At 45.6% G+C, this 27,561-nt stretch overlaps 1 protein-coding gene across 5 annotated transcripts in view; it reads right to left on the minus strand.

Annotated features, from left to right (window-relative positions):
* PCCA (propionyl-CoA carboxylase subunit alpha) overlaps window positions 1–27,561 on the minus strand; it is a 371,716-nt gene that overhangs the window by 2,190 nt on the left and 341,965 nt on the right. For 3 of the 5 annotated variants that reach the window (XM_081297671.1, XM_081297670.1, XM_081297666.1), the window contains 2 exons: window positions 11,306–11,446; window positions 365–442 (listed from right to left, as the gene is read on the minus strand). In XM_081297671.1, coding sequence (XP_081153797.1) covers window positions 365–442; window positions 11,306–11,446 — 219 coding nt within the window. Of the gene's footprint in view, window positions 1–364; window positions 443–11,305; window positions 11,447–13,488; window positions 16,753–27,561 lie in introns of those variants that run through there. The other 2 variants (XM_081297669.1, XM_081297667.1) reach the window with 2 other exon arrangements.

The following is a 27,561-nucleotide window of genomic DNA, read 5'->3' on the forward strand; positions in this document are numbered from 1 at the left end:
GAAAAATTATCTTGAAGAGTTACATTAATTTTTGAAATCTGTAAAACCGTTTCCTGCTGTGTCACCTAAGTCTCAGATAACTAACTGCCTCCAAGACAGATGTAAACATTAAAAATTAAAGACCCCTTAATTTGAAAGACATTAAGGTGAAGAACAATTGTTCTTTAACTATCTGAACATAATACAGACTTCCACACTTTCTGGTACCCACTCTGTGAGACAGGGATGCAACAGTGCAGAGCAAAGAGCTCCTGGATCTTAAGAGAAGTCACCTCCGCAGTCCCTAGCGGGGCAAACCATCCATGACTCAAAGGTGGAAGTTCTCCTTTGGTCATAAGGCTGGTGTGGACTGGTGGGAACATACCTTGCCAGTCTTCCCGGCCGCCATACTGTTCTGCATTTTCATGGCTTCAATCACACAAATTTCCTGCCCTTCTGATACCTAGAAAATGAAAGAAGAGTAAGCTGAAGTTTTAAAAGCACTCTAACTTTGCAGTAACATCCAAGAATGAAATCACTAAGGAATTCTTGGTCAAACGTACTGAAATGTATGAATGACCTCTAACATTCCCATTCCAAGTTCATCTTTAGGGGACGGTAGTGAAAGGCCATTCCTTCTATCAACAAGTCCTCATTAGAAAAAAAAAATCCCTGGGGCTGGGGATGTGGCTCAAGCGGTAGCAAGCTCGCCTGGCATGCGTGCGGCCCGGGTTCGATCCTCAGCACCACATACCAACAAAGATGTTGTGTCCGCCGAGAACTACAAAATAAATATTAAAAATTCTCTCTCTCTCCCCACCCCTCACTCTCTCTTTAAAAAAAAAAAAAAAAAAAAAAGAAAAAGAAAAAAAATCCCTGATTCTGGAGTATTGCTTGTGGGGGCTCCCTGGGGACCTTTAAATTTAGCTGCAAAATTGGAATATTTTCTACTTTCCTAAAATGTCCAGAATAGGCAAGTTTCCCCAAACTGAAAGACTGGTGTCAACACCAACGTAAGTGCTGTCGGGTGCAGGTTTTGAAACTGGATAATATTGTTCTAACATTGATTATGGTGACAGTGACAGCTGCCCCTTTACAGGGTCATACCGTGTGAGAGTTTGGCTCAGTGCAGCCATGACCAAGATGGGCACATCTCTGCTGATGGTGCTGGGGAGCATCAGCCTGGCACCTTCCCCTGCAGACCCCCCTCCTGACGAAGGCACTTCCCCCACCTGGACCACGCCTGTAGCTGGGTTCACAGGCCCCTGCTCAGGCTTCCTGGGTTCCGACGTCTGCCTTATCATGAGGGAAATCCTGGCTGAGCCGGGTTTAAACCCAGTGGGGTGAAGCCAGGGGCTTCGACCCAGGAATGGCAGACTAAAAGCCACTCTGTTTATTCACTTTTCTCTGGTCTTGACAGGCAAGCCCCCACGAGCTAGGCCAGATTTTTCTTAGCTTTATGGAAAGGGGCTCTGGGTCTTTGAAATGGCAGGACCAGGGCTCTGCGGGGTGCTGGTGGGCACTGGGGCTGTGCTTGGCCAGTGCTGCAGAAGTGCCTGGAGAATGTTCTTTCCTGCAATCCCCAAATGATCTCCAAGTCCCCTCCCGGCCCCCTGTGGGGCGCAAGCTGTCTCACTGGCAGGGCCGGGACTGAGCTCTGGGTATTCTTTCCTCTGCTGTTCAGGTGGTGGGCTGTTTTTTCCTGGCACAGAAATATAGGAAGAGAGGGGATGCCAAAGCTCCGGAGCTGGCACGGAGGAGACGCCATGCTGCCGAACGCACAGTGCTCGCTGTCACTGCAGATTCACCTCACCTGGCATCTGCATTCCATACCCGGGGCAGAGCAATGCTCAGGGGGACAGGGAGGGCAGTACCTCGGCGATGCACATGCCCCTGGGACAGTCACCCCGCCCCCCCACATCATTTAGTCCTTTTTCTCTCTTCAGAGGAAGGCAGAGACCAAGAAAGAGAGAAGGGCAGGTCCATGAAGTAGCTCAGCCCACAGCCTCCCAGACAGAGCCAGCAACAGGACTCTACTACCCTGACCCAAAGACTGGGCACCCAGGTCACAGGCAGGTGGCTTCCTTGGAAGTGGGCCCGAGTTGCAACAGAACACCATGGAAATTCTGTCCAAAAATTATGATTCAATCTCCACCTATGCCCTTTGCAGATGGACAAGTCCCTGACACGGGTACTTTCGTGCTGGCCTCCCACACGCCCACCCACTCTGTCTTCCTCCGTGGATATTAGAGCCCAGAGCTGGCTTGGAGCTCTGTCCACCCCTGCCCCTCAGCTTGGGTGGGTGGGCACAGCCTCAGTCCTCTGCCAGCAGCTGTACCCCTGCTACTACCCGTCCCCACTCATCCCATTGCTAGGGTCTGCTAGGCAGTCAGGGAGCCCCTGCTGCTTCCCTAAACAGATCTGCAAATAAGAGTGAGAAATGAAGCCTGCACGGGAGACAGTGGTCATGCCAAGGGGCAAAGGCCAGCCTGACAATGATTCCCATAGCAAACATGCTCAAGGCCAGTTAGGCCAAGCCACAGCTGCCCTCCAGGCCCCGCTACAGCCTGGGCACAGGGGGTGGACAACGAGTTATGGGCTCTGCCATTACTTCTCATCCGCCATTGGCCCTGGCTAGCTCGGGTGCTTATAACATGGACCATTTGCGAAGAGGTGACTGCAAGGGCTAGGTCCCAAATCATTAAGCAGAAGTCCAAAGACTCTGATGTAGCCAGAGACAATCAGAAGTGGGAAATCCCAAAATTACAAGTCCCTCTGACTGAAACTGGTGATTAAAAGAAGTCAAAAGGCTCTAGGGGTACTGCTCAGTGTACAGTGCTCACCTAGCATGCTAGGGGCCTTGGGTCGGACCCCCAATGCTGCATGGAAAAAAAAAAAAGGACACACACACACCCACACACACACACACCAGAGAAAGTACGTCCTGATACAAAGGAATCCTGTCTTCTGCCCGACCAGCGCAGCACTGCAGTACACAGTGTGACCAGGGCTCTCCATGCCTTTCCTGCCTGTTCCCCAGGCCCTCTCCCTGTGTCCGTGGCCATACTTACCTCATGATTTACCTTCAGATGAAAACCTGAGTCACCGTATCTCCCCTGGGCTTTATCTGTTTCATAAAGTGTTTGCTCTCACCCATGCCTAAGAGGTAGCTCTTAGAAATCAGTCCCTGATATCCACCCCGCAGCGTTCCCAGAGCATCATTCCACACATGCACACATGTCCACAAACACACAGGTCCACACATGGGCTTCATCCAATTTCAACATATTTCATCCCCCAAAAATCCAGTCGGGGAAACACATATAGTGCAGACTGCACGTCGGAGAGTGCAGTGGAAACAAACCACGTGCAACCAGCCTCTGGGCAGCGGCTGTCCCTGGGCGGTGTGCTCAGGGTCTGGGTGGACTCGATCCAGGCCCAGGCCCCCCTAAGCAGCATCTCTGGGCTCTGGTGAGACCCTGCTCTCATCTGGGGCCCTGGAGCTCGTGGCCCACACTGTCCCCACAAGAGCACACCACACATCCCAGCACACGGGAGCTGGGCAGGGGCCCATGGAGGCAGCACCTTGGGGCCTCCCTGAGGGCTTGGGGAGCTGGGCATTAGCTGGGCTCACCGGGGCCTGCAGGCTTGGGCAGGCAGTGTGCATGGCAGGCCCCGCTCCTGCAGCACGTGCGCACGCTTCTCCAACACTTTTGTGAATCATCTGATAAAGACTTAATGATTGTGACAGGATGTCTCCAGTGTTGGGCTTACTAAATGGTCACAAGCCTGCAAAGTCTTTCTGATGAGCCCAGCCCGCCTGATGTATTTCCCCGCTCCCTGTCTAATTGGTGCAAAGTTTGGAGGCCCGAATCCTATATCTTTCATCCGGCTTATTGCGTCCTCTCCCCTGACACGGGGTCAAGGTTCACATTCGCATCCCATTATCAGAGCGGCACTCATTAAGCGGGAGCCAGCCTTGCCCCCGAATGAGTAGGCTGGAGAGAGAACTCGGCCCATTTACTCAGCAGATTTTCGCATGTTTAGGGGCCTGCACGTCACCCAGCATCGCTCTGTGCTGAAGAGTTTCAGACATCTCCAGCTGATGATTAATTGTGAGTGATGGGAAATAAAATCCAGTAAAGCCAGCTGCTTGCCATGGTCGGCAAAATGACTCTAATGGATAGAGGCTGCCAATTTTCCAGTTTTACTGGCAAGTCTTCCAAGTGTAATTAAGGGAAGTTATAAATGATATGGAAATCTATCAAGTTCCATTTATTTTCAGAGGACTCTTTCCCCAGAGACTTTTATCTTGAAGCTTATAGTATGCTTTGTTGTGCTAATGATTTAAGCCACATCTTGTTTCTGATTAAAGCCCCCAATCTCCTTCTACCAAGTCCTCTTCACTCCTTCCACAAAGATTAAAAGACAGAACTTCCCCGCGCACGTGGCCTCTCTCGGAAAACACGCAGGGACTGGGACACATTTGGCAACGTGTATCCTTCAGACAGCGAACTGCCATCGCCCCTCAGGAAGCTCAAAGGAGGTGCAGGAGAGGAAAGAGAGGGGGGGATCTCCACTCAACATAAAAGGAGGACCCCAAAAGCGGAGGCTTGAAAGCTGCACTTGCGACCAGATATTGATCAGAAGGGGGTGTCACCCACTAATGTTATTTGATTTGGAATAAAAGCATGAAAATGATGGCAGAGGCCTCAAATTGGAGACGTGAAGGATGACTGCACAGTATTCCATTTCTCAATTTCATCCTTCAGAGCCACAAAATGGGGGTGATACAGTGACTGGATGAGATTTACAGTAACAGCTGTGGCTTCCCACACAAGGGAGGCCCTTCTAATGGGCTGAGGTCTGCTTGCAACAGACGGGGAGGAACAAAACAAGGTTCCCTATTAAGAGTGTGCAGCCATATCTCTGATAAAGAAAATCATTATGGGAGTCATGTTTCCTTTAAGACGGCCCCTACCCCCTTTTGTCAGTCAAACCCAGGGCTGCTTTAAGGTGCTGTCGTGTAAATATAGGCGAGAGGACACCAATGGCGTCGAGTTTGTTCCCCCTTGGAAGCCCACTCTCTAGCAACTGTAAAGAATGCAGAGGAAACCGTGCCAGTGGCATATGGCCTTCTACTGTGCTCAACATTCACACAAAAGACAGGTTCATCAGTCATTGGAGTATCTGGATAAAAAATTAGCTCCTGATGGATGGTATTTTGAGCTTACCTGCTGCTACTACATTACCAGAGAAACACAGGTTTTGAAACCCACATGACATTAGAAACTGCAGACCATGAAACACGACACGTGCGTGAGCACATAATGTACGCCAGATTATACAAAATAATAAATAAGCTATTTAAACCCTCTGCCTAAAATTGGGCCCGCTGCAAGGAACCCTGGGTCACTTCTACACAGGCCAATTAATGCACAGCATCTGCTGTATAGAAGCGGGGCATGAAGCACTTCCGAATGATTTCGGCAATTAAAAGAAAACTGTTTCCTGCCTCTTCAGACAGCAACTGTTTCCCTGCAAGACTGAGCACCAAATCGCCCTGTGCAGCTGAAAAAATCAGTCCCCTTTTGGAGGGAGAAAGGAGGGGGAGGATGCATTTTTATGGGAGAAGGAGCCTTCTTTTGTTGTCCTCCCTTCTGTGTTTGTCTGCCAAATGAGACAGAAGGCTTGGAGGCTTACTGGCCTGCCGCAGTCTCCCCTTCAGCACCGGCCCCCCGAAAACTGGGGATCGGTGTCAACTCTGCCACTACTCCCCACAGGCGAAAACCCCTCAATGCCCTTTCAAAGGCTGTGCCATCAAGGACAGGTGCCCAGTGCAGTGTGTCTAGGGCCCTGACTGCTGAGGCAGGCAGCTCCGACTTGGCTAAAAGGCAACTGGACTCTGGTGATTCCAACTTCCTCTTTCTGAGCTGCTGAGATAGCTGCTACATGTCCCCTCATGGCTCCTGCGGGAGCAGTGTGTACTTCATGTAAAGTGTGCCCTGGTGGGAGCGGGGGAACCCCAGGAGGCTGAAGCATTTAAGCCAGGTGGAACCATCATCAAATTATGAGGAAGGGAGACACGCAGAGAAATGTCCCAAGCCCCTGGCGAGGAGCTGCAGGCCTCCTGGGACTTGCTGAGGGGCGAGGTAACATGTATGGCTTGGTTGCTGGCTCAGGACTAGAGGTCTGCCCTTCGTCTGTTGGGGTCCCCCATCTGGAACTCCCTGGAACCGTGCATTGGGAGGCAGGAGACCAGGAAAGGAGGGCAGTTTGTGACCAGTGCAAAGTCAGTCTCAGGTTTCATAAAATTCTTTAAAATAAAGAAAAATATTACTCCCTACTGCCCTCTAACTTGAGCCAAAACCGATATAGTTACAAAAATGCCTTAAGATACCTATAAGAAATCAGTCTGCATTCTCTACCTCTGTGGAGTAGGCCATGGTATTGTGATTTTTCCTTACATTTGTGGAAGACTGAGAAAAGATATTTTGAATCTGTCTAAAGCTGAGAACCATCTTGTTCAGTGATGTTTAAAACAAATACAACATGCCTCTCGTCCCAGGAGAGAGCATTCCAGGCTTGCAGAAGACTGTCCTACAGTATTTAATTTGCTGATTGATCCATCGAGATATTTTGATCTCATATTGATAATTATCATTAAGTTAAACTGTAAAAACTGCCAAATTGTTGCCAACAAAAAAACTACCCCTCAGATTTAAAAATATATGTTACCTGGAAGAGATTAAGTGGCCAAGACCAGGAAAGCTGTCACCTCTGAAGAAGACAGGGCAGGAACCCCACCAGAGAGACCACAGGGCAAGCTCATGGCATGTGTAATATTGTATTGCAATGTAAAATCTGAAGCAAATATTGTAAAGGTGAACAGAGAACATACTGGTGACTATGAGGCTGTTCTCCATAACCTTCTGTACGTTCGTAATATTCCATGATTTAAAGGTTTAAAATGTTAATGAACACAGGAATCTCCACGTACGTGCTGTGGAATACAATCTGAGGTTTAGGTGCAAAGCTGGCATGTTCCCAAATAAACTGCTTCAGTAACTACTGCTATGAAATATGTACATGTAATTATTGCCATCATTTTCTAATTCTAAGTCAAGGTATCCAGAAACTGAAAAATCTGTCCAACGGCCTGGCTCACTCCTCTGCCAGAGAAAGATGCAATCACTGCTCCTGGCTGACAAGGCGCCCAGGCTGGTGGCATGGGCACACCCACCAGCAGGCCCCATCCAACCCTTCTCACCCAGATACCTCACAACTACGGCCTTTCTTCAAGATAGGAAAAGTAAAGGTTTTCCAAATCTGTCTGCCACTCCCCCAGGTCAGCCTGAAGCTGGAGACAAAGGGAAGGTGGTCCATCAGGCTGTGCAGTGGGGCCCCTGCGCCTTGTGGTTTGTGGTTACCTATGTGCCTGGGAACCCCCCCTGGAAGGGACACATGCAAGGAGAAAGAGCCAGGGTGAAATCTGGGTGGTTCTACTAATGATCCTACAGTGTTTGCACTGGTACTCTACAGAGGATGCCATTTTTTACCCAAGGCATTGTTCTTGAGAGCAACAATCCCAAATCCCTAATTGCCCTTCTGCTCAATGTCAGTCTCAAAACAAAGGGGATCTTCCTCATCTCAGCCTCACAAAAATATCCCAAAGTCTGTCTTTCTAATAGGAACAGGGCTAAGTGTCATGAAAAACAGCAACAGGTACTAAATGCTTCTCTATTATTTTACCTGGATTCACAAACAAATGTCACCAACTAAGGAAGACAGAAATGTAAATGAGCATGCAGCCTTCTTATGTGTTGTGCCTCATTTAATTTTCTGATGCATTAAATAAGATGAATATCTCTAAATACAAATATGAGATTTCTGCAGAACCCAAGGATAACTCAGAAGAGTCTTAACTAAATGCAGTGGTTTTTTTTTTCCTGATATCAATATAAATGTGCTCAGAATGGCTTTATTTTATACTTCAAAGTCAAAACAAAAATCATGCAATAAATGTAGCAACTGTTCATCTAATGTTAGCATATGGGAAAAGTGTATTCTGCCTTCATTCTGAAAGAAAATGGACTTTGATCAAGGATATCACAAGTTTAAAAATTAAAACAATTTGTAAAAAATGTTAATTTTGATTACCTGAGTGTTCTCAGTTTATGATACATGCATGTAAGATATATATATTTAAAAATGATAGTGTTGTATGAAAAAGAGGTATTTTTCAAAATGAAATGTCATTGTAAAAACATTTTCAGAAAGTATATAGAAAAGGCATATAAAAGTCATTCTATCATTTTCAGATTTAAATCTGTGAATCATGACTTTAATAATCATAGTCCTACTTTGTGGTTTGTTTGCTTTTATGCATTTTACTGTCCTAACATCTCCTGCCTACATAGTCAAGAAAAACCAATTTAATAATCATGTAAAAATGATTTTGCTGCCATACTTAATGTTAAATAGTGCATCACAGAGATTGAAAATATCAGGTGCTTTTGCCATGCAAACCTGGAAAGAATGTCTAGAGCACGGGCTCTAGCCCCACCCAAAGATGTCCGGGTGCATCTCAAGTCCAAGCAGCCAGCCCAAGTCTCTTCTTCCTAAGATTTTTAAACTGCTCAATTGCTCATTTCACAAAACAGATTCGTCATTTATGGTTTATGTCACTTTTGGAGAACTTATTGCTGACCCACCATTCTATATGTGTCAAGTTTTGCTAATGGTCAACATAAAAATGATAGATTGCTGGAAGTTAAATTACAAATAATGTTTCAGAGTAAAACAGAATGCTCGCAGGCCCTTGGTTGGTATTGTGTCCCTGATTCCCCTGAAAACACACGGAGTAACTGATTGCATCATCTTCGTACTGACCAGAGTGGAAACTTGCTCAGCTTTTGTTATATTCTGAGAAAAACCTAATGTGTCCTGCAGTGTTAAAATAATTTGAATCAACAAAACTTAAAAGCTACAAGTAGTATTTTCTTATAATGGCCTAATGGAGTAAGTGCTATGCTTTTGGTCCAAGTAAAGTTTCTTATGTTTTAATTACACAAGACAGAATTTAACTATAGAAGTTGCTTTAAGAGCTGAATTTCTCACCCTCATTTGGTTTCAGTATTAGGGGTTTGGGACATTCTTCACTCATAATAGTAATTCAAGAGTAAAGACTGTTTTATCACAATACAATGGCACAGAATATGAAAAGAAGTTCTGCAAGGACCCAAAGAGAGGAATAAAAGGAAGCGTATGCCCACCTGACCAGCGTGGGCACGCATGGGAAAAGAGCATTCCTGAAGAGGATGCAGGATGCGGAGATGACAAGCCACTTCCCTGGGTGGCCTCCACGAACTCTGACTTTAAGGGACACATCATATAGGCCTCACTGTTCCACAGTGACACTGTTTCTAACAATGAGTCCTCAAATTACACCATTCTCAGTACCCACATTTAACTATGGGTGGATGCTTTCAGTATCTGAGCCACCCCAATGAAGCAAACACTAATATCACATTGTTCCCTTCCACCAAATGCCTTGCTTTCCCACATTAAATTATTAACCAGGAAATGGAAAGTATGAAGGCTAAACCCCTTTGGTATGTGGAAAAGCCAGGCCAGGAGACAGCACTTGTTAAACAAGAGGCTGCGCTGGCCTGGCCTAGCAAGCTCCTGCTTCCTGCCTGCTGAGCAGCCCCAAGCTGGGCAAATGGGGGCCGGCACCATAACCTCGACCTCCTGTCCCTCTGCTTCAGGCAGGTGGCGCGCCCCTCCCCCCTGCCCTGCCTCTCGGCTTAGGCTTGGACTTGGGTGTTAGAAAAGTAAGGATTTAGGATAAACACATTACTTAAAAAAAAAGCACAAATGTGATTTTCAAATTAAAGCCACACAATCAGGACTGACAAGCTCAGACGGGCAGTGTATATACTCTACAGCTTCCAGAAAAACTTTAAGAAGGAAAATGAACAGACACCCTGCACACTGTGTGCTGGCCTGCCGTGAGTCCTTAGAAGAGCCCCCTGTTCCTCCGCCAATGGAGCGTGTGCCTGTGCGATAGTTAGCATGGGGGCCAGGAGCCATCCTCCGTGTCCGCTCCTGGGGAAGCAGAACACAGGCAAACACTGCCCTGTACACGTGTAATTCCCGTGGATCGCCTCTCCCACCTCCTAACCCTCGGGGTCAGTCCTAGCCAGTGCTTTCTTCCAGGAATAGCCATGCTTTCAAAACGGGCAGCGATTCACAGCCACTTCGCCTCCGATGCTTTTCCAGAAAGCTAGTGGCTCTATTTCCGTATCATCAGGCGCAGCTGTTGCCAACGCCACATCTCAATTTCAGGCTGTGCACCTAAAACACCTGAATGAACCTCATCACGTTTATTAATATTCCTTTACTGTAGATACTTTTCTAGAAGCCAGTGCCAACTCCGTGAGTTTTCCTCAGTGTTAAGAGGATATTTTCCCTGTATTAATAAAGAAATCTGGAGGCATTTAGTATAATCTTGACAGGAAAAGATGTAAACCCCAATGACTTCACTGAGGTATAAAATGGAATCGCCTTATCATCCATGACAGTCTGTCATGTTTGGCTGCTACTTTCCTGCACATAAATAAAAATGCAAGTACTTAAGTGCCTCTAGAAACCTTCTGCTGCATCTTAAATGGTTTTCATTTCACTTTTTCTGCTAATCAATAGAGATTTCTGTCTATACTTTAAGAAATGCATACATCCTACCAGGTCATCCAGGGCGAGCTGTCTTGGGACTGCACATGTGAGGGAATGTTAATATGGCTTTGATCTATGCTTTAGTGACACCAGGCCAAGATGAAAAACTTCAAACTGCGATCCTATGTTTTGTTTACCAAATGACGGAAGCATTCTGGTACCATACAGATTACAGGGTTGTCCTGCCCTTAACTCTTCGTCCCAACTAGACGTTTATTTCAGAAGTCATGCAGAAAGTCCCCCAGCAGAGGACTGTTTCTTAACATGAGTTCTTCAAGGGTATGTTAAGCACAAGTGCTGGAAAGTAAATAGCAATTCTAAGTAAAATCTTCTCAAAACACTGAATTTGGGAAATAAGAGAATAAACCTGGCCTTCTTTCAGCTGCAGCTCCAGATCACTGGGGAGGGGTGGTGCTCAGAGCTGTGTCACTAAGTCAGTCAAACCTCAAACAGGGAGATGGAGAATTCACAAGGTCTGCTTTGCTGTTTTGTGGGGGTCATTTAAGGCAAGGAAAAACATCCACGGTTGTGACGTCATGGAGAATAATTCTGAGCTACCAGGACCCTCTGGGATAGGCATGGCCCTTACCATGTCCCCTGGCTTGACGGAGACAGCCACCACCACTCCAGGCATCGGGGAACGCAGGATACTGCTTGTGTCCTCAGTCACTTTTTCCAGCATAAACTTGTTCAATTCTGCAGCGAGTTTGGTTAAAACGCGTACCTTGTACTTAAGGGGGGAAAAAAAAACGTAAGGAGTTTAACAGATGAACTTTTCCTCCAAAGCAGCACTCATTCAAAATCAGGATTTAGCTTTTAAAGGAAAATTCCAATAATAGCCTTTAAGTCACATGCTTAAATTCCTTGTACATAACACCCAAATACATTATCTTCTTCTACTGTCAGTCAGCCATCTAAGAAATTTCTTGAAACAAAAACAACTCCTTAATTAGCAATATATAATAATCATCCTGGAGTCTTGAGAAAAACATCTTAACACTTCACAAAGACCACAGTATGAATCTGCCGGTGTCCCTTCACCGCTTACAAACTTGTGCTGAGAAAGGCAGACTTGGGCTGGGTCGCTGAGGGCTGAGGCGGCGACGCTGTGAGCTCACATCAGTAGATGGCAGCAGATCGCTGTCGCAGGGCTCCCGCACCCGCCAGAGAGCCGCTGCACCGTGTGCACCCACAAGTTAAGACAAAGGGTTTCAGTGTTTGTTTTGGGTGAACAATCTTTAAAATCCAGATCTTTTCCAATGGCATAAAATGTTACATTGGCAACTGAAAAAGTCAGCTTGCCTTTTTAAGCACATCACGCAGTCTTTCTGCCATGACAGGATGGGAGGGTGGATATCAGGAGAACACCTTCCCAGCTGGGGGCAGAGTATCAAGGCTTTCCACACACAATGTGCACAGCCAAGGGTTTCAGGGCCCCTCTTGTAGGACGCACCTTAAAGTGGGTCCAGGCCCACTGAACATTTCTAATAGAGAATTTCTACCAGACAGGAAAAAATCCTATCTCTGGGAATCTGTTTTGATTTGATTCATCCAAACGGAAGGGAGAAGAAATGGCTGGAGGAAGTGCTACTGAAGACTTCTGGACTCCCACCAACCAAACCTCTGGGGCAGCGGCACCAGGGCAGCCTGCTTTGAGGAGAGCTGCTGCAACCTGAGGCCTCCTGTGGGCACCGTGATGGCAGTGACGCCAAGACGAAATCCAATTTGCCCTTGGATTCTGTACAGAGGCAGCGAGACCTCCAAGTAGGCTCTTTGCAGGGCCTCTTTAAAAGGAGAGGGGAGGGCCCCGATGAAGAGCTTTGATGGCCTAGGTTCCGAGTAGAATTGCCACACTGTGACAGGTTGAATAATAACATCTTTTGCATGTTTCTTTACTCCTGAGTGTGTGTTTTGCAATCAAGACATACAAGCATCTGCCAGTTTCTGAAGGATATGATCCTTAAGTGAAATTACAGTGCAAATAAAAGCTTTTTGCTCCTATTAAAATTCATCTGAGTCATAAGTGGCAAGGGAAAAAGCAAGGAGAGTGCATGCTGCTGTCAGTCTAATAAACATTCTGGGCAGAGGGACTATTTATCAACGATGAATTGTACCTCCAAGTCCTTCATTAAACCTATGGGGGGGGGGGAGAAAAGGGGGGAATATAATTGGGCCAGATTGCACAGTGTTAGTATCTGCCTCTGTCTTGGAAGGGAAAATCCAGGATTGAGAAAGGTGTGGGAGTCCACCAGAAGTTACTTTCCTGCGGGCAGCGCGCTGGGGTGTCCTTCTCTGGGACTGGTCAGCACGGTGCCCCTTCAGCTTCCATGCTGCACACAGGTCGGTTTTTGCCCAATTCAATTGCCACTGTGAACTCTTGAGTTCAGGAAAAGGAGGAGAATGCCATTTACGAACTTCCACCACAACAGGTAAACTGAACTAATTTTAGCTATATAACAAATGAGCATTAGCAGGGCTCCAGTGCCCTATTTCTCCCCAGAAATTACCAGATCCTGACTAAAACTGGATCCTTTTACTCTCTTTATAATTTTCGTATCTTCTGGATTCCTTTCTCTGTGGGACTCCTGCTTGGCTTGGAAAGAGATGTGAGAGTCACAAAGCTCAGAGCCTTCAGAGGCAGGCTTTGTTACCAGTGAAATGTTCCTTTTCCTTTTGTATTTGTTTATTGTTCTTAAATCCGTTTGGGGGATAAGTGACTTATTGTAATCACAAGTAGAAAAATAACAACAAAGTAAACTCTGGTGCACAAAGGGGGGCAGAGAGCAGGTTCTCTTAACATTACCTTTGATGTCGTCCTGGCCCTGTTAGTGTGCCCGCACGAGCCCACCATCTTAAGACAGCCTCTGGAGGCCCCTGTGGGGTACAAGGAGCCCATGCCCCATGGGGCTGAAATGGGGCACATGCGGGCCCATCCAGTGAGAATGAGAAAAGCCTTTTGATGCCCAACAAAGAAGTTATTTAAGAATATATACCAGAGATTACAGTCAAAACTGATATCCATTGGTGTCCCTGGATTCTTTGGGGACTCAGGGCAGTCAACTAGCTGAGAGATTTCAGGAAGGTATCCCTTCAGCAACGGCGGGATACAAGTTCAGTTTAGTGATGGACATTTAAATATTCCAGGAGTGGGGTGCGACACTGCCCTGGAGAGTTCAGATGTTTTTGTTGCTGTTGTTGTGAAGCAGATAGACCCCACTGTAGACATTTTCAGGTGGGCAGGCCAGCATTCTACAGGACTGTTGACAGGGTGGCCAAGCAGGACCCAGAGGAGAGCGGTTCTCACTGCCTGGGTCCACAGTAGCGTCTGTTGATGAGAAGCTGCCTGTTGGTGGAGCTGGGCTGCCGCGGAGGGGGAAGCGTCAGCTGGGGCCTCATCAGTGGACGGAACTTCACTCTGCTGGCTTTGGGGAGCTGGTCCCCAAACCACCAACACATAGATACAAAGCTCTTGAATAACGCTCACCATGTGAGTTAGAACAGGGAACGGTGCTCCCTGGGTCTGGCCTGCATGGGCTCCTCAACCAATACATGACAATAACGGGAGCAAATGGCACATATGACCCAGTTATGGAAAATGGCCCCAGCCTGGGTCTCTAAGCCCATTAATTCTACAGTGTCTACAGTGTAGGACCATGTCTAACAAGAGAATTCCTCCCAAAAGTCTAAAAGAAACCATAGCAGACATGAAAGGCTCAGAAAGAAAACCACAAGAGAGGGACGATTACAAGGAAGGCATTGGGATTGTTTTTAAAACGAGCACATGGAACCTGACGAAGGAGAAGGCTAGGAGCTGGGCCCAGTGAGGTGTGGTTAGAGGAGGTGGGAGTCGGCCCTGGGCCATGGCTTGGGAGGGATAGATGCTTCTTGTGTGTGTGTGTGTGTGTGTGTGTGTGCGCGCGCGTGCGCGTGTTTTGGGGGGTGTTTGTGTGGGTATGTGTGTGTGTGTGTGTATGTGTGTGTGGTGCTGGGGATTGAACCCAGGGCCTTGTGCATGAGGCAAGTACTCTACCAACTGAGTAAAACTCGACAATGTTTCTTAATGGACTTGTGAACGGAAGTATCCTGCCATGAGCATGCCCCATTGTGCCAGAGCTCACCCGAACTCTGCACCCCCAGACAGTAAGAACCCCACCCTGCGAGACACATACACAGTGCCGTCCCTGGATTCTGTGTCCATTTAGTAGTACACCTTCTTAAGCAGGCTCTTGTTTCCAGGCCTCTGGAGGTGCTGGTGCTGTTACAGACCCCGCGTGCTGCTGTGTCACACCACTCACATGGTGAACATGCCCAGTCTGCATACTTTCAATTGTGATTTGAGGTCCTCCTGTGTTGTTCCTCTTCAAGTGGGCTCTACTCCAGTTTCCATTTCCAAGTCATTCTTCCAATGACAATTAGGATATGGACAGTTGATCAACTGCTGTTGTTTCTACATGTCAACTCTTGGCCATCTCAGGCAACACAGAATCAAGAGCCAAAAATGAAGCTTTACTGCAAGTTTTTACATTAATTATCTCCACATCCTGGTGTAGTGGCCCCAAACCACACACCCATCCCTCCCTAACCATGGCGGCACACAGTTCTCTAAAGGGCTCTTCCTAGTCCAGGTTTTACACCTTCTGCCTTCAAAGCCTGGAACATTAAGCTGTGAGAACCAGTGCTTACGTATTCCTTAAAGATCCACTGGCCTGACTCAGAGCTAGAAGAAAATCATCAATGTTTTTATTTATTATTTTATTTTACTGATTCATTGATGGGTTGATAGACTGCAGTGCTGGGGATTGAACCCAGAGCTTCGTACCTTCAGGGTAGCTGGGACTCTAGGTGTGTACCCTGCTCATCAATGTTTTTTTAAATTCTAATTTGTTATCCATGACAGAAGAATGCATTACAATTTATAGAGCACAATTTTTCATATCTCTGGTCGTACACAAAATAGTTACACCATTTGTGTCTTCATACATGTACTTATCATCAATGTTGCTAAAGTGTCAGAAGTGATGGGCTAAAAATGAGGTGCCTTTAAAAATATCAGCATGTCTGAAAAGAAGAATAAAACACTAACTGTAATTTAAAACCTTCAGGTGGAATTAGAAGTTCAATTCATCAGGGTTTTCCTTCAATGCTATGCACAATACACTCCTCTCTACTTGAACATAGGGCCCAACAGCCAATTCCTTAAAAAAACAAAGCAAAAATCTCCCTCACACAGAAGAAGCCTGTGGCTGCCCTCTTGGAGGTACAACCCAGGGGAAGGTGGACGGAGCAGACAGCAGCTAAGCACCGGGCGAGCCTAGTGCAGCTGCAGTGCAGAGCCGCCTGTTAGCATAATGCTGTGACAACTCCATCAGTGCAGTCTCAAGGTAGCTGTCAATCAGGATGCATCATTTAATCCAACAGCACTCGGAGGACTTTCTCCTACAACCCACATGACAGCATATCTACAGCTCTATTTATATCAGCGCCCAGTTGTGTTTACAATGCTGTAGTAATTAGAAAAGATGCAACAGGCAGCAATATTATTGAGATTTCCATTTTGCAGTATTGCCCTGTAAAGTGTGATCTTGCTTCACAGAGTCATGCTAAATGACAAAAGGCTATTTTCTTCAATCTCCCAGCTCCGACAGCACTTCATTTGCAAGCTATCTATAATTAGATTAATGGTGTAGTGCGTACAAAGCAGGCCCACTTCACATCAGATAGCATATGAATTAGGACAAACACTTATTTCAATTCCAGGCAGAGAAAGCAATGACTGGGGTATTTAGCATACCCTTTATGGTGGAATGAGATGTTAATTGTGTACCATTACCTCTAAACTGCTTGCTTGTTGTATAAATCACTGTGCTAATTGATGCAGAGATAGAAATGTAGCCACAGGCAAGAAAGCAAAGGAATGAGAGCTGAAGATGGAGGATAAGGGATTATCGAGTAAAACCATATGGAGATGAGGTTCCTTTGAAACCTCTGCTTTCTGCCCATGAGCAGGATTTCTTCAAGTACAGCACAACTCTGGCACTAGAAAAGAAAAATTAATTTTTTTACATTCCTCTTTACAAACAAAAATTTCTTTTAAAAGTTCTGGCTGCCAGACGTCCAAATGACAGGTATGTGGAATTAATTTACAAAAACATGGAATGTGTACTTTTCAAAGCATCAGAACTCCTTATCAGAGCTTTTGGCTCAAAGGATGAGAAATAACACTTGTTAACTCCTGAAAGCAGATGTCCCTGCCCCATTCAAGAGGCAAAAACAGCCTTTCTCAAGACTTGAAGTTGTTTTTCTAGACTTGAAAAAATAAATAAATAAATAAAAATGTATGCTGGTTTCGATCTGTTTAGACTCTAATTACATCGAAGCTTTTATTCAGAGTATGCATCCGACAGAAGTGGATATTTTCATCTGCCACCGATAATCATTGCCCAGCCTCACCCGAACCTTAAAATCTGACCATTCCAGTTCATGATTTCACATTCTAAGAAGGAACTTCAAAGGAGATATTTTTTCTTGCTGTTCTAAAACTAGCAGAAAAAAATAAATAAATAAAAGCACATAGTAATTTAATAGCTCTACTCTTTTATCTTCAAATGTCACTCTATCTTTTGAAAAAGTTCTGTTCTGTACTCGATAGTAAAATAAGTATCTCGAAAGCACAGGTATAGAAATCAAACTCTGAACACAAGTCAAACCATGAGTGATCCACAGATAAACGTGCCCTTGGGAAGTTCATAAATCAAATGCATATGCCCCGTATGTGTGGTCACAATTTTTTTTAATAGCAAAGCAACAGTAAGGTGCAAATTACTGCTGTGCACTTTTTCACAAATTCAGCTGCTTAGTAATTAGCACTGTTATAACAAAATTCTACACAGAGAACAAATGCATTTGATCAGTTAATAGTTCAAATTCTCAACTTCAGTGTAACAGTGTATTCATCTCTCACAAGTGCACATTCAGAAATACTGTGTATATTTCAGCCTGGTGAAATATTAATACCATGTTAGTATGCAAGAAAATAAAACAGTGTCCCAAGAAACTAGAATATCTGGTTCAAGTTATCACCTCAGAAATTTATTGGGTGTGGGGGGTGGGGAGATCCAGAGTGTCTTTGCCATAACCATAACCTTTCACCTTACAGAGTGACCCTTATTTATCTGACTGCTGAGCTCAGGATGCCTGTGTTGACACCTGCAAGTTTGACAGTTTAAGGTTTGGTTTGTTATGATAAATAATAATTTTTTCAAAACTACAAAGAAGCCTCAAGGACCTGTGAATTGGAATCAAAAGTCAGCAAAATAGGGCTTGGGGTGTGGCTCAGAGGCTGAGCGCAAGGCCTGAGTTAGATCCCGAGCACCGTGAGGAGGAAACAAAATCTTAAAAGTCAATAAAAATACCCAGCTAATCCAGAGGTTGAGGCAGGGGGACAGAAAGCTGGAGGCCAGCTTGGGAAACTTAGTGAGATCTTGTCTCAAAAAGAACCAAATACAGAATAAGGGCTGGGGATGTGGCTCAGTGGTGGAGCGCCCCTGGGCTCCACACCCAGCACTGTGATGAGGACAGGGACAGAGTGGGCAGAATGCACAGTATGAGCCACCTAAAGCTGCCCTCCCAGCTCAGCCAGGGATGGGAATGGACACTACTGGGGAAAAGACCTGGGGCAGGCGAGGTGGTGGCTCCCACCCTCCTCACCAAAGCCAGAGCCCTGTGGGCGACGCGGGCATCAGCCATGCCGACAGCAGAGAGCCGCGGTTTCTGACATTGTGTCCCAGTTCCTCAGCGTTTGCTTCTCCCACATTGAAAAAAGCAGTGAAATACTGAAAGTAAATCATTCTGTCAGCCTTGCTGTTTAGTGACATACAATCGATGATGTCAATGGCACTGCATCGACCAGTGCGCTATTTTCAACTGAAATTTATGAACCAATTCATATTTGGGGTTCTGTTTTGTTAACTAGCAAGTTGGCCTGTTTTGTTTGGGTGGTGAGGACGGGACCCAGGGTGCTGCGCATGCTAAGCACCCACTCCACCAGGGAGCTACACGGGCCCCACCCCTGAATTTCATCTACTGGACCAAGTGAATGTGAATCAGTGTGCCACTGGGAGTCACAATAACAGTGAGCAACAATCCCGTCTTTGTTTTTAAAGGAGGAATTATAAAAATAGAGGTGGGAAGAAAAGTTCCAAAAAAGAAATAAAAAGAAAACATGAAGCTCATTTCAGTCCAAAATTCTTGCTAAAAAAGAGATGGTTTTCTTAGAGGAAGGAATTATCTTAAGGCTAATATATCAAGAACTTGGAGGAATGAGTGAGTTGGCTTGTTCCAAAGAGACAAATCTTCTCTGGAAAGGAAAACATAAGGTTATCTCAAAAATACAAAGCTCCTCTTCCTCCTCCTCCTCCTCCTCCTTCTTTTTTGGTTGTTTTGTTGTTGTTTGGTGATTAGAAACAAGTTCTCCACCCATTGGGTGACATTTTTCTCCTTAACAATAGTATTGAAAATGAAGCCTGAGAGCCAGCACCCAGTAACTGCACCTATCTCCCTCTGTGTGCCCAGGGTGCTTCCTTTTAAGACAGACCCACAGATGATGGAGAAGAGGAGCCTCTGTACAGGAAGTGGGCCCCATTCCAGGCTTCCAAGGATCATGACAGGGTCTCTGATGGGGAAGGGGACACTGAGAAGTCACCAGAGTGCTAAAGATGGCAACCTCCACGGAGCTTCGCGGTGCGAAGCAACAGTGTGCAGGTGCACAGATGACAAAGGGGGCCAGTCCCTGCCTGGCCCAGGTGCCCACAAGCTGTCTAACAAGTAGGTACATATGCTACAAAAGCAATTTTCTGAAGTAAGTGGCCCTTTCACATCCACAAAAGCAAGTCCGTTCATAATGAACCGCACAGAACTCACAAAATAGAACATGTGTGTTCTGTTTGATCAGGAGACTAAGTGACACATTATGACTGTAATGAGTCATTTTTTTCTTTTTACACAAGAAAAATATTATAGATCTTTGAAAGCCTTGTACTCAATTATGTAACAATACCAACATCTGCTAACAGTACAGGCCATTTCTATTCTTCATCCTGAATTGTTTTATGTAATTACGAGTTTATAAGGTATTTGGTAAACCAGTAAGAAGGTACCTTTTTAAAGCACTATGTAATTTGGGGTACAATGAAATGTTCTCTCGAAAATCTATAATTAGGGCAGCATCAGCTTACAGAAAAGCACAGGAAATGTTATAACAACACAATTATGTAAATAGGCACATAGGTAGGCAAATGAACCATTGGCTATGGTCCCCACCCCTCTCTTTCCTTTCTCTTCTATTTGAATTCTTCTTTGCTCATCTCAAGTTAAAGTACTACTGCCACAGGGTGCAGAATAAAGGAACTTGGGGAAGAGAAAACGGGAGGTTGGCCTCCCCTGGAGAGTTCTTCAGGCCCGAGCTGGAGAAGCAGAGGCCTGGGGAGTGTGCAATGCTAGACCCTGACAACGCTCCAGGCTTTGTGTGGATTTTTTAAACGATAAAATATTTTTACTATTATGAATTCACTGAAGGAATTCAGAAACGAATATGCCAAAATGTTGGCTGTGTTGGACAGAAATTCAGAAACTAAAATATATCAAGGTAAAGCAAACAGAACTAGAGATGATACGATACCATGTCGTAGACTGTTGGCCAAGAAAATCAATCAGAAAACAACCCAACAAGCCTCACCCAGTGGTCCTAAGCAGTGGGACTGACCTCTACCAGGGGAGGGGCTGTTCGGCAGCCCTATAGTTTGAAATTCTGATTTAGCTCAGAGGCTTAGCTTGGGCTATGAGATGAACCGCTACACCATACGCAGTGCACTTGATGCAGAAGGGGGATAAGACCCGTGGAACCATGTGGTCGACCTGGGAAAGGGAGACTTGGCCCCCGTGCTGGAAGCAGCAGTGGGTGAAAGCCAGATTCTTGGAAGCCAACCAGCCTGTGACATCCCAACCAGATGCCACTTCTCAGCTGTTGCCTAACTTTGCCCTAATTTCACCTCTTAAATCAAGGTAATATATGTCTTGAATGATGGTGTTGGGAATACATTTATAAAGGTTTGCAAAGCACCAAGCAAGAGCCTGCCAGTAACTACTCGTCAGGAATATTATTTCAGTCTCCTTTCCAAACATCTCTGGATTACCCAGAATGAGGCAGTGGCAGATGTTTTTCACCTAACATTGTAGGACATAGTGGACCAGCCATTTCTAATTGTCATTCTAGTTTTACGGCTTCACTGTCATGAGCAAAAAGATGAAATTCTTTCAACACCACATCAGACTTTCGAATCAAAGGCAGGTAAGAGAACTTCTAGATCAGGCAGCAAGGGACTCTGTGGTTGTCCTCTTAACACACAGGCATACAGAGAATTAGAGAAATAGTTTGCTTCACTTATTCATTCAACAACCACTTTAATGAACGCACAGAAAAAACAGCACCTGACCTCAAACACCATAACCTGACCAGACAGAAAAGATGCTCAGGAATGTCACAAAACAAAACACACATGAGCACTCCTGAGAATGTGATCCATACGGAGTAGGTCTGCGTTTTGTTTTTGTTTTATGCTGGGGATTGAACCCAGGGGCACTAAACTACTAACCCACATCCCCAGCCCTTTTTAATATTTTATTTCGAGGCAGGGTCTTACTTAGGTCTCTCTAAGTGCTGAGGCTGGCTTTGAATTCATGATCCTCCTGCCTCAGTCTTCCAAGCTGCTGGGATCACTGAAGTAGATTTTTTATTTTACACCCTCTACATGAAACCCTCCCAGCTGGAAGGCAGTGAGAACAATGATTTGACACTTAGGATGTAGAGAGAGACCTCTAACTCCACCAGGCAGAAGCTTGGGAATATCACTACTTAACGCCCTGTGTCTCAGATTCCTTGTTCTTAAGTGCATACAACACAAGGTCTTCCTGAGAATGCTCAGAACGCAGAAATGCCAAGTATTTGATGGTACAACTGCTTTTGCTATTCATTCATGTCTACAGAAGGGAAATTCAGTGAAAATTTGGACACAAGGATATTTGAACCAAAGGCTCTTCAGGCCAATTACTTTTCTTCATATACGCTCATCTTAAGCAGAAATAAAATTCCTACCATCCCCATATTGTTCCAACCTCCCTCTACAATGCACAGAAAGCTGCAGAATCACCTCGACAGCCCCTTCGGCCTCTTTCCCACGGTCAGCTCCCTCCTCCCCAAGAACAAAAAGATGCAGCTGTACATACGACCTGCTGTGCCTCACCTCAGCTCCCACAACCTCCCAAGGTGGCCCTGAGAATGCGGGCACTCTTGCCTTCTGCTCTTCCTTCCCCGTATTTCTCTGCTTTATTTCCTTTTCTTTTTAATAATCCTCAACTGTGTGAGGCGGTTTTACTTACTTATCTGTTTGTTTTGTGGTGGTGCTGGGAGTTGAACCCCAGGCTTCATACCTACTAGGCAAGCGCTCTACACAGAGTCACATCCCCGCCCAGCATGACCGATCATCTGCATATAACAGAGAGCCCTGCCTGGTTGCAATGACTCCATGAGAATTTCCCCCAAACCCCCAACCTTCACCCTCCGATATATTTATCTCATACAATAACTGTATACATCGTAACTACTCAGTGAGTTTCAGAGTCTAAAGGGCCCCAAATGCCAAAAGTCACTGCCAAAAGCTTTAGTCACAGAAGTTAGGATCATTTCCCTGTGGACTAATTTGCAAATAAGTGATAGCTATCTAATCAAATCTCATTCTTTCACTGTTATAATTAAATAATGCTATACAAGAGTTCATGAAATAAGACTAGGGGACATTTCCCTTGTGTCTATAATCCTGAGACCAGGAGTACTGGGTATCGGCCATTCTGTTGCCTGGCAACACTTCCTCCGGGTTGGAAGCCAAGGTAGACTGAGCCTGGAGAGGTGGACAGAGTGGATACAAAAAGGCGGTATCTATCATCCACAGCATCTATCTTGGCTCACTCGCCCCATGGGGGATGGACCTCAGGTTCACAGGCTTAGAAACTGGACTTCCTGTATCCACTCAGAATGGATCATTCTCAGTTGGATGGATTTTCTTCTAAAACTCCCAAGAAACTATGTGTACGGCATTTTATAAATTTACAATCTGAAATAGATTTGTTCAGGGAAACAGGACAACCCCTAACTGTAGCGTGGAGGTGTAAATTAGAGTCTGTGGTTGTTTACTAAACACAGAAGAAAAAGAGGCCCACCTGGTCCCCCAAACAGCTCTAAGGTAGCAAGGGGCTTCTCACATAGCCAACCAGAAACCCCCAGAAGGCTTGTTAAACAGGACTGCTGCTCTCTCCAGAGCTTCTGGCTCAGGTGGGCAGGGCGCGTCTCTAACAAGTTCCCAGAGGACACTGATCTTGCCTCCCACTGTGGGTGAGCACAGGCCTTCTCCATTCATGGCAGGCAGAGCCTTTCCAAGGGGAGGAGGGCTCTGGTCTAGACTCAGTGGCCACATGCCACTAAACGTTGGGGCTGTGACTCTTGTTCCAGGTAGGAAAACCTCTGAGTGGCACATTCTCTCTTCCTGTACAGTAATCATAGATCAACTTAGGAAATGACAGATACAGGGCTGGGGTGTACAAAACAGGTTCGGGTCCTGACGCTGTGGCATGTTACTCTACGTTCTAGGCCTCAGTTTTCTCATTTGTTACATGGCATGAACACGGCTTATCTTGTAGAACTTTTTAAAATTATTAGTGTCATAAAAAACATGTAAAACTTCTTTAAGATTTGAATGAGGGGCTAGGGGTATAGTTTGATGGTAGAGTGCATGCCTAATATGCACAAGGCCTTTTGTTCAATCTCTAGCTCACACACCCCCGCCAAAAAAAAAAGAAAAAAAAGATTTATAATATGATATGAGAATATAAATTATCTGGCACAATGCCTGGAGGTCGTACCTGCGTTAGCTATTAACACAACCTTATTACAGACTGCACTGTATCCCACCAAATTCACACTGGAACCCTAAACCCATGTAGGACTCTATTTGGAGCTGGGCCTATAAAGAGGTAACAGATTTAAGCAGGCCGTAAAGTTGGGTTCTTATCCAGCAGGACCAGCATCCCCATACGAATGGAAGAGATAGCAGGAGTGCGACACAGGAAAGGCCCTGTGAAGACAGCCGACTAAAACCAAGAGACAGGCCAGGAGAAGACAACCCCCCCACACCTTGACGCTGGATTTCCAGCCTCCAGCACTGTAACAAAACTCTGTTGTTGAACCAGTCTATGGTATTTTGTTATGAGATGGCCAAGCCTACTCACACGAGGTGCCTCTCTCAGGTATCTTTTGCCTATATCTAGTCTCACTCATTGGATGTCTCAAAGCTTGGGGTGTGTTTTGGTGTTAATTGTTACAATTTGTTAATTTTTATTTGACCTCAATGTTGCTGTCCTGAGTCAGAGCATACACATTATCAGAAGACCAAGGTTAGGGAAGGAAACACGTTAGTATAGAAGCAAAGGCCTCTCCGTAGTCCATGAGTAACCTGAGGGTGGAGGAGACCTCAGTGCTCACTGTCCTCTGAAAGGAGGTTCTCTTTAAAGGTTTACTAATTTCATATGAACCAAAACCCGACATAACTGCCCAATATCTGGGCAACTGGGGGATTATTCCTTTGATTTCTTGGTTTATTAAAAATAGAAGTCCAAGGGAAGTTGGGAAGGGAACCTCAAATAGAACGCATATGTTATTATACAGACATTAAATATAAATTTCTTGAAAAGAAACTTTAATATTAAAAGAGATTATCTCTAAGGAGAAATGTGGCCTCAACAAATGATAAGAAAATATAAATACTAGATCACTGTTGCCCTTGATCTGAGGTCTGCAGGAAGAAATCACACCCCGAGTTCTACGAATCTTATTAGAATCTGGAGAGTCTAGAAACACAACCCCCCCTTTTTTAACACTATGCATTTTAATACCAATCACCTCAATCTGAAGAAGGCCCCAGGAGAAAATGTATTCAACCAGAATAGTTTAGCTCTTTTCCTGGATGGCAGGACTCCATTTTTACCTGGTTTCCTAATTCAACTAAGTTCAGAGGGAGACCAATCTAAGAGTAGTTTCCAAATATCATCTGTGAGAAGAGGAGGAGGAAGAGGGAGATAAGGAGGAGGAGGAGAAGGTAGAGGAGGAGAAGACTCTGTTATTCCTTCTTCCTAAATAACAGAAGCATGGTTTAATTGAATTTTCCTTCAAAACTCTGTATTAAAGCCAGGTATGGTGGCACATGCCATGCCTATAATCCTAGCTATTTGGGAGGCTGAGGCAGGAGGATCCCAAGTTTGATGCTATCTTGGGCAAGCCAGCAAGACACTATCTCAAAATAAAAGAAAGGGCTGGGAATGCAGCTCTGTAGTGCAGTGCATGCATGAGGCCCTGGCTTCAGTCCTCAGCACTGAACATCAAAGCAAAACAAGACAAAAACCCTGTATTACAGATTCTTAGTCTGGAGGCAATAAATTCAATCTCCTTCAAAGGTCTGAAGCAATAGGAACACAAAAGTAGTTTTTCCTTCGCTGCTTCTGTGATGTTTGAAAACTATCCACTGTGGGAAAAAACACAAAAGAACCCTTTTTTTTAAGATCAGATATACTTAAGATCTGTATACATTAGGCGATCAAGTCCACATACGCTTTGGTCTTATCTTTGTCACAGGATAGGACAAACATGCTCCTCCATAGCCAAGTGCTTTGCAAGGCACACTTGGATTCCATCTCCCCTGGAACAGCTGGAACACAAGCTCGAGCCGGGAGGCCGCTGGCAGAGCTGAGGGCTCTGTGACAAGGCACCACCTGCCCCATGCACAGTCTGTCCTGAGGGCTCAAGGCTTGCCTGCTACCTGCCAAATAAGAGAGGTGGACTGGTGGTCCTGGGAAGACCAGGCAAATCCATGGCCTGGACCAGAAGAAAGTACTTGGGAGGGTTTCTCCGCTAAAGAGTAAAGTCCTTGGCATTGGCATTACAAACTTGTCACCAATTGTTTACATCTTGAGGAACTGGAGATCAGCCACATCTCTCTGCCAAGCCTCCAGCAGAACAACTCCCTCCCTGGGCAGCCAGCTCTGGGTTCACGGGCTTTGTGAGCACAGCAGCTAAGCGAGGGGAAACAGCTTTCCCCAGCCTCCTCTGGCCACAGCTCGGTCAACGGTGCTGTGCTGAGCGATGGCGGTGCGCTGCCTATACACGGGGGATTTCGCGACTTGGGGAGAGGCCTCCACATGTTACCACAGTCATGGTTTTCAACAATGACATGAACTGACATCGATTTTTTCTCCTGCCGTGCAAATGGGAGTCTTGTCTGCAGTCATTGCCAAGTTCCCAGATCCAGAGAACAGAGCCAATGCCTTGTTACAGGGATTTGACAACGCAGGGGAACAGCAGAATACACGTTCTCCATTATAAGGAAGAATGCTAACATAATGGAGATGAGTCATTAAATGACCACTCTCATGTCAGGAAATACTGCTCTCTCTAACAGAGCTCAATATGGAGGAGTTCATTTTTAAGCATACTGGAAGAAAATGGCTGCCCATGATAGAATATTATGCAGCCACAAAAAAAGGATGGGGTGCTGAGACAATCTCCATGAATCTCAAAGAGCCTGTTCTGTTGAAAGAAGCCAGACACAAAAGTCACACAGGATGTGATTCCCTTTATGTGAAACATCTGGAACAGGAAATTCAGAGACTGAGCAGACTAGTGGTTGCTGGTAGGGGCTGCTTAATGGGGATGGGCTTTCCTGCTGGGATGATGAAAACATGGTGGAACTGAACAGAGACGACTGTGGATGAGATGACTGAGGCACTACCCTGTGAATATGCTACTTACCGTACGTTTTAAAGTGGTAGATGATATGTAAATTTTAACTAGGGGGAAAAGGAGTACATTTGTCCTCACGAATGTTTTAAAGTTTTCATTTTAAGGCTCTTTACTCACTACTGTGGATGCCAATTGATTCGCGGCATCTCTTTCTGGATGTCGTCTCCACTATGTAGTGTGATAACTTCCCTGAGGGACGGTGTCACAGCTTGGATATGAGGTGTCCTCCCAAAGCCCCTGTGTCTGTACGCACAGGTGAAACGACTCAGTTATGAGAGCCGTCACCTCAGCAGCAAATTAATCCATTTGGTGGATAATGATCTGGAAGGATTCCTGTAGGGGGCGCTACCTTGGGAAGGAGGTGACTGCAGGAGATGGTCACTTCCCTCTCTGTCGGCTCCTGGCTGTGTCAGATCCTGTGCCCAGCTCCCTCTGCCTTGCCCTTCCACCGGGATTTTCTGCCTCACCGAGAGCCCCGATCAATGGGACTGGCCAGCCAGGGACTGAGCCTCGGAAACTATGGAACTTTTCCTCCTCTGAGTTGTTTTTGTTGGGTGTTTTGGTCACAGCAACGAAGAGCTGACTAGCAGTAAGGATCACAGTGTCTGGAATACAGAAGACACTTTGTGAATGAAAAGGGAAAACATCTATACTTTGGGAGGCCGACTTACCCATCTTCACCTGGCAAGAAAAGGCAGAGGGCTCTGAAACTCCCCGTGTCCAAGAATGTGGCTCCATGGGCTGGAACTACAGTGTTCCAAACGGGAAGTTCCTTTTAGGGAGAAATTTACCAGGTTTTACACACCTCACTGGATTCTCAATGAATTTATGTTTGTCTGGACATCCCTGAGATTTAGACATAGGCTCACCATCCTTCTCTTGCTGACCTGGCTTCGATGCCTCACTGAGAGAAGAACAGAGGAAAACCTTGACATCCATTTCCTTTG

The sequence above is a fragment of the Spermophilus citellus genome, assembly GCF_964194105.1.
Source record: "Spermophilus citellus genome assembly, chromosome: 1".
NCBI classification, from domain to species: domain Eukaryota; kingdom Metazoa; phylum Chordata; class Mammalia; order Rodentia; family Sciuridae; genus Spermophilus; species Spermophilus citellus.